This window comes from Microtus ochrogaster, linkage group LG4, assembly GCF_000317375.1.
Source record: "Microtus ochrogaster isolate Prairie Vole_2 linkage group LG4, MicOch1.0, whole genome shotgun sequence".
Taxonomy (NCBI): Eukaryota; Metazoa; Chordata; class Mammalia; order Rodentia; family Cricetidae; genus Microtus; species Microtus ochrogaster.
The window spans coordinates 58,881,435-58,888,181 of NC_022030.1; the positions used below are offsets into that span (position 1 = coordinate 58,881,435).

A 6,747-nucleotide genomic window follows, 5' to 3' on the forward strand; every position below is an offset into this window, starting at 1 on the left:
AAACCCTGTCTCGAAAAACCAAAAAAAAAAAAAAAAAGAGCTTGCTCCTTCCTACCACGAGGGACTAAGTCTTTTCAGTTATGTAGAGATGTAATTGGAGAGGCTTTTTATGCCATCATTTCTCATTTCCCTCACTTTTGCTCTGTTATTTAGAGTTATTTAAGGTACTTAAGGGGAAATTCAGTCACCTCTTCCTCCTTATTTTATTAAATCCAAATTTTAGTTAAGTCTACTAAGGTTTCTACTTGTTTTAGATATTTTAATATTTTATTTATTTTTATTTTATGCACATTGTTTTTTTTTTTTTTTTGGCCTCTATGTATGTCTGTGTGAAGGTGTCAGATCTTAGAGTTACAGACATTTGTTAGCTGCCATGTAGGTGCTGGGAATTGAATCCAGGTCCTCTGGAAGAGCAGTCAGTGCTCTTAACCTCTGAGCCACCTCCAGCCTCTGTTTTAGAGGTTTTTTTCCCCACCGAACTTTAGGTATTATTATGTTAAAAAGATAATAATCTTATGTGTGCATGAATGGATGTGTGAAAGTTTGATCCTACTAAGCGTTTTAAAAAAAGTTTATTTATTTATTATGTATACAGTGTTTTGCCTGCATGCCAGAAGAGGGCACCGGATTTCATTACAGATGGTTGTGAGCCACTATGTGGTTGCTGGGAATTGAACCTGTTGAAGAGTAGCAACCAGTGCTCTTAACCTCTGAGCCATCTCTCCAGCGTGATCCCATTAATCTTATGTGCAGGTTATTTACAGAAAGGGAGGCTGGGATACTAGGCTGTGTCACCATTCAGCTGGCAAGGATCCTTTTGCTCATGAGTAGATCGTGGGTAGGTAGGAAGTTAGTCCCTAGTAGCCTTTATCTTCAAAGTGTTTGGCAGCAGTAAGAAGAGTTGTAGCAGGCAAAGGGAGAGCATGTGACTGTCCTGGCACAGGACCCAGGCAGTTGCCAGCCACAGCTCAGCCTGGGGTTTGAGACTCTTGCCTTTGAAAACATGACTCTCTGGAACCGTTGTGACCAGGGCCCACAGCTTGTCATCTTTGGCCCTTTTAGTCTTTTTTTATACCTTCCCTCTCTGTGTCAAGATTTATTTATTTTATGTGTATGGATGTTTTGCTTCCATGTATGATTGTGTACCATGTGTGTGCCGTGCCCTCAAAGGTCAAAAGAGGTCATCAGATCCCCTGGAATTGGAGTTACAGATGTTAGCTGCCATGTGGGTTCTGAGAACCAAACCCAGGTTTCTGCAAGAACAGCAAGTGCTATCCCACTCCTGACACCAAAAAACAAAAACAAAAACAAAACAAACAAACAAACAAACAAAAGAACAGCAAGTGCTCTTAACCACTGAGCCACCTCCGCAGCCCGTATCGGTCCTCTTATATGGACTTTAATGTTGAGGACCAATTACGGCCTTGCATGAATACTTGTTTCTCTACTGGGGGAATTGTCAAATAATGAATAATGTACAATAGAAGAAAGTGGCAGGCACCTGGATGATCCAAACAAAGGCTTTCTCTTCTTGCCGCCCGCTTATCAGTTATTTTTCTATTGCTAAATATCAACACTGAATTTTATATGAATCCATGCAATTTCAGTGCCTCTAACTCTGAAAAATAAAACTTTTTGTCTATACATGGAAAGGGTCATGTCAGGGGCATCAGCACCAGACAGTTTAGTAGACCTTCAGTCACAAGTTAATGAAGCCACCTAGTGGTTTGTTGCATAAATTAAGATTCTGGGTTCTTGTAAAGCAGCTCTTTTAAAGGTTCATTTTAAAATTTATTTACTAATTATTATTATTATTTTGGTTTTTCAAGACAGCCATTTGAGCTTTGGAGACTGCCATTCTGGAACTCGCTCTTCTAGACCAGTCTGGCCTTGAACTCATAGAGCTCCATCTGTCTCTGCCTCCTGAGTGCTGGGATTAAAGGCATATACCATCACCACCCAGCAAAAGGCTTATTTTTTTATTATTATTTTTAATTATGAGTGTGTGTCTGTGGGTATGTGTACATGCGTGCAGGTACCGTGGTGGCAAAGGCATCAGACTCCCCTGGAACTGGAGTTACAGGCACTTATGAGCCGTGAATATAAGTGCTGGGAACCAAACTCGGGTCCTGTGCAAGAACAGTGAGCTCTCTCAACTGCTCAGCCATCTCTGCAGCCCATCAGCATTGTTTCTGAATTATGTCTGCACTGACTCGAAGAAGGATGTGTCCTGATTTCTGTTTGAAGGCCATCGAAGCAACTGACCCTCACAGCAAGCTGTGGTGTAGGCAGTGTTACAGCCGTATTGTAGATGACACATAGGCAGTGAGGTAGCTGGTCAGTGGGGCTGGACCCAAACCTAGACAGTCTTGTTTAGCACTGTATGCTGTACCGAGCAGTCACCTAAATACTGTAAGGTCTCTCCACTAAAAAGAGGCCATTGCTCGAGTTTTTCCTTTGCTATATATCCAGTCTGGGGCAGGGGTTCGCTAGGTATGCTTTAATATGATGCCAAGATGAGGCCAGAATTATAATATGTTGTTTATTTTTAAAAATAAAAAACCCAGCCGGGCGATGGTGGCGCACGCCTTTAATCCCAGCACTCGGGAGGCAGAGGCAGGCGGATCTCTGTGAGTTTGAGACCAGCCTGGTCTACAAGAGCTAGTTCCAGGACAGGCTCCAAAGCCAAAGAGAAACCCTGTCTCGAAAAAAAAAAAAACCAAAAAAAAAAAAATAAATAAAAAATAAAAAACCCAGGGCCTGGAGAGATGGCTCAGTGGTTAAGAGCATTGTCTGCTCTTCCAAAGGTCATGAGTTCAATTCCCAGCAACCACATGGTGGCTTACAACCATCTGTAATGAGGTCTGGTGCCCTCTTCTGGCCTGCAGACATACACACAGACAGAATATTGTATACATAATAAATAAATAAATATTTAACAACAAAAAAAATAAAATATAAAATAAAAAAACCATTATTTTAGGTGCATCAGTGCTTTGTCTGCTCGTATGTCTGTAGATCATGTGCATAAAGTGCCCCCAGAGGCCAGACAAGGGTGTCAGAGCCCCTTGGGACTGGAGTTGGAGGTGGTTATGAGCCACTGCGTGGTGCTGTGCTGCACACCTGGATCCTCTGGAGGAGCCTTGCTCTAACTGTTGGGCCATCCCTGCACCTTTGTGAGTTTCCACATGATGTGGTTACCCTCACTCCCTAGGTCACAGTCAAAGACTTTGTCCTTGACCCTAGGCGCCAACACTCTTGCCTGTGCCTTTGGCTGTGTCACACCCCATGCCTTTGGCTGCGTCACACACACTCGTGCCCATGCCTTTGGCTGCTTCACACACTTGTGCACTTGTCTTTGGATATTTTTTATTTATTTTTTATTTTTTTCGTTTTTTGAGACAGGGTTTCTCTGTGGCTTTGGAGCCTGTCCTGGAACTAGCTCTGTAGACCAGGCTGGTCTCGAACTCACAGAGATCCACCTGCCTCTGCCTCCCGAGTGTGGATCTTTTTACTTTTAATTATTTTTTTTAAGGGAATAGGAAATCCACAACTGTCTTAGAGAGGGTAGCAGAAAGCCTGCTCTCTTCTCAGGGCATGACCAGTCCTCAGATACAGTCTAAAATGCAGCCACGACAAAGCACACTTTATTTTGTTAGCTTTTCTTTTTTCAAAGTGGTATCTTCTGGAGCGTGTGAATGGCAGCTAAATCTATTTTTCTTAACTAGGCATGCAAGTCGGAAGGCAATCTGCAAGGCAAGTGTGTTTTGAAGGGAGTTTAGTAGGGAATGAATGGATCAGTGGGACGTTTTCAGTTATAGGAGTCAAAATATTAAATAGCTTGTGTTATTCCATCCAACATTTAAAATGATGTTCTCTAAAGCCGTGAGTGAGGACAGGTGTCTTTTCTGAGAAAGGAAAAGGTGTTCACTGTAAGATGATTGCTCTTTACAGATAGCTATGTCGCCTTAAAAGCAAATTCCTGGGACGCCTTTAGAGAATGCTTAGGCCCTGAAGACTACGATTCAGCTTCTGTGTTAGGATCTATATGATGTTGACTATATATATATGTCAAGTGTATTTTCCCAACCTTGTAACTTGGCATCAGGATGCTTGAGGTTCCTAGATCTGTTTATGGTTCTAATAACACACTGAGATGTAGAGTCTTTCCTTTTTTTATGAGCTTTAGAGTAAAACTTAGGTTCAAACACCACTTTTGATATCTGTTACCTGGAATATGTTAGATTCATCATATAAATTAGTTTCTTCATCTATAAATTGCCCCAATATATGGATTTTATTAGGTCTTTCTTGTAGGCAGGCATCGACCTTTTTTTCTTATGTCTATGTGTTGTGTGTATGTACATGCGTTTGTGGTGCGCTGCATGTGTGTTGTATGTGTGCATGTGCGTATGTGCTGATATGAGCAGTCTCCCTCAGTCACTCTACCTTATTCATAGTACAGGGTATCTCAATTGAAGCCAGAGCTAACCAATTTGGCTAGTCTAGCTATCCAGCTGGCTTCAGGGACCCCCCACACCCCATATTTCTGTGGAGTTCTAGACAGACCTCTACACCGACTGGGCATTGGGTGCTGAGGATCTGAACTCTGCTCCTCACTCTTGTGTGGCAAGAACTTTACTTGTCGTGACAACCCTGGTCCTAATATTTTATACTTTAAAGTCTTGACAGTAGTCTTACTTGGAAACTTTTACTATTGCTAACCCCATTTTTCAGGTCAGGTCACTGAAACTGATCAGGAGAAACTGATAATCAGAGAGCCTTAGTAACATGTTTAGAAATGATATCACCCAGAAGGTGACATATTCTTCAATGGTGGCAGCAGAGGACATTCTTTCTTGTCGGCTCTGTCTCATCCACGCCTCCTTTTCTTTCAGGATTGTGTTTCAGATTAGTGAAGAGCGGAACCACAGGTTTAAGCAACACGCATCTCAGAAATGAGAGAGAGGTGTTGGGCCAGAGGTTGTTAGTGAAAGTGGACTTTTCTCTCCTGCAGGAGTGGCAGAGACTCAACTATGATATCTACACGCTGCGGCAGATTCGCAGGGAAGTGAGAAACAGATGGAGGCGAATCCTCGAAGACCTGGGTCAGTGTGAAAGGGATTGTGAAATGGTGGAATAACTAGTCACGTGCGCCGCTTCTCGCTGCTTCCACCGTGGCTTCTGTGGAAAGACGGCCAGCGCGATTAATGACTATTAAACTGCCTTCTACTGATTCGTTCTTCAGCTTTGCTTTTATGCTCTTAAGTGTAAACCTTGATATTTCTGTTCTCCCCAGCTCATGTTACTTGGCCACATGTTCCTTCACCTGTCCCCAAGTCTGAGATAACACAGAGTAGTGAGGTCATGTGGGTGTTGCCGCTTACTGCTTTGTTATATTTATTGATTGAATTGACTGAACACTTAGTAATAGCTACTACTAGCATATCCTAGTAATAGGCTATGGCAGGTTGAAAGAAGTAGTGTTTGTAAGAGATAGTTAAACACAGCAGAAAATTCTAAAAGAGGCAAAAGGAAGAAAAGTTACAAGGTTGGGAAAATACACTTGACATTATGGTAGACACTGAATAATGTCAATTATCTTAATTTTGCTGTGGTTGAGTAACTATATCCCCACATCATATAAGCTTGCTTTAGTGTTCAGAAATGAATAATTACCTTTAAAATCCTTGATCATTCTACTTTGAAATAACATGACCCATGGCATTAAAGATTTTCAGAGGCAGGATACCAGGTTGCTAGCCCTGGCTGGCTAAGTTGGGGAATAGCGGGGTAAGGTGGGGCACTCTGCCCTCTTAACTGATTCAATATTACTGTGGGTTGGGAGTTTGCAGTGTAAGTTAGCCTGAGCAGGTCTCATCCTTTGATTCTTTTCTATCTTTAGGAAAATAATTTTTACCATGAGGAAGGAGATCAGGGCTTTTAAGGTGTAGCAACCTGGAGGTGACGTCACTGCAGGCCGGGGAGAGGTGCAGGATTCCAGAACTGTACAGTGGCAGGTTCAGTGAGCAGTCAGGGTCAGGATGACTTCCCTCCTAGAGGGAGCCAGCAAGGATAAACATGAAAATAGAGGTTTTTCTTTTGTTGCTTTTTTTTTTTTCCTGAGACATCCCTAGCTGTCCTGGAATTCACTCTGTAGACCAGGCTACCCTTGAACTCAGAGATCTATCTGCCTCTGTCTCCCAAGTGCAGGGACTAAAGGCGTGACCACCACCACCCTGCAAAGATAGTTTTAAGTAAAGAGCCTCCTGCTTACACAGAGCTGGGAAGCAGCATTTTTTTTTTTTTTTAAATTGCTTGCTCTTCTGAGGGCCTGCCACCCAGCTTTCAAATACATACTCAGAGACTTATTTCTACTTACAAATGCCTGGCCTTAGCTTGGCTTGTTTCTAGCCAGATTTTCTAACTTAAATTATCCAGTTCTCTTTAACTATGCTTTGCCTCTGGGCTTTTACCTTTCTCTATTCTATATAACTCTCTTTCCTTCCTTACTCCATGGCTGGCTGGCTGGCTGGGTGGCTGGGTGGCTGGGTGGCTGGGTGGCTGGGTGGGTGGCTGGGTGGCTGGGTGGGTGGCTGGGTGGCTGGGTGGCTGAGTGGCTGGGTGACTGGCTAGCTAACTGGCCCCTGGTATCCTCCTCTCCTTTTCCCCTTTTCACTCATTGCCCCTCTTCTTGTTCTTCTTCCAAGCCTAGATTTCTCCTCCTATTTATTCTCTCTGTCTGGC

The 6,747-nt window shown here is 43.0% G+C and overlaps 1 protein-coding gene across 1 annotated transcript in view; it reads left to right on the forward strand.

Annotated features, from left to right (window-relative positions):
• The window catches only part of Mreg (melanoregulin), a 64,955-nt gene that overhangs the window by 56,056 nt on the left and 2,152 nt on the right, over positions 1-6,747 (forward strand). The window contains exon 3 of the mRNA XM_005361663.3: positions 5,018-5,108. Coding sequence (XP_005361720.1) covers positions 5,018-5,108 — 91 coding nt within the window. The remainder of the gene's footprint in view (positions 1-5,017; positions 5,109-6,747) is intronic.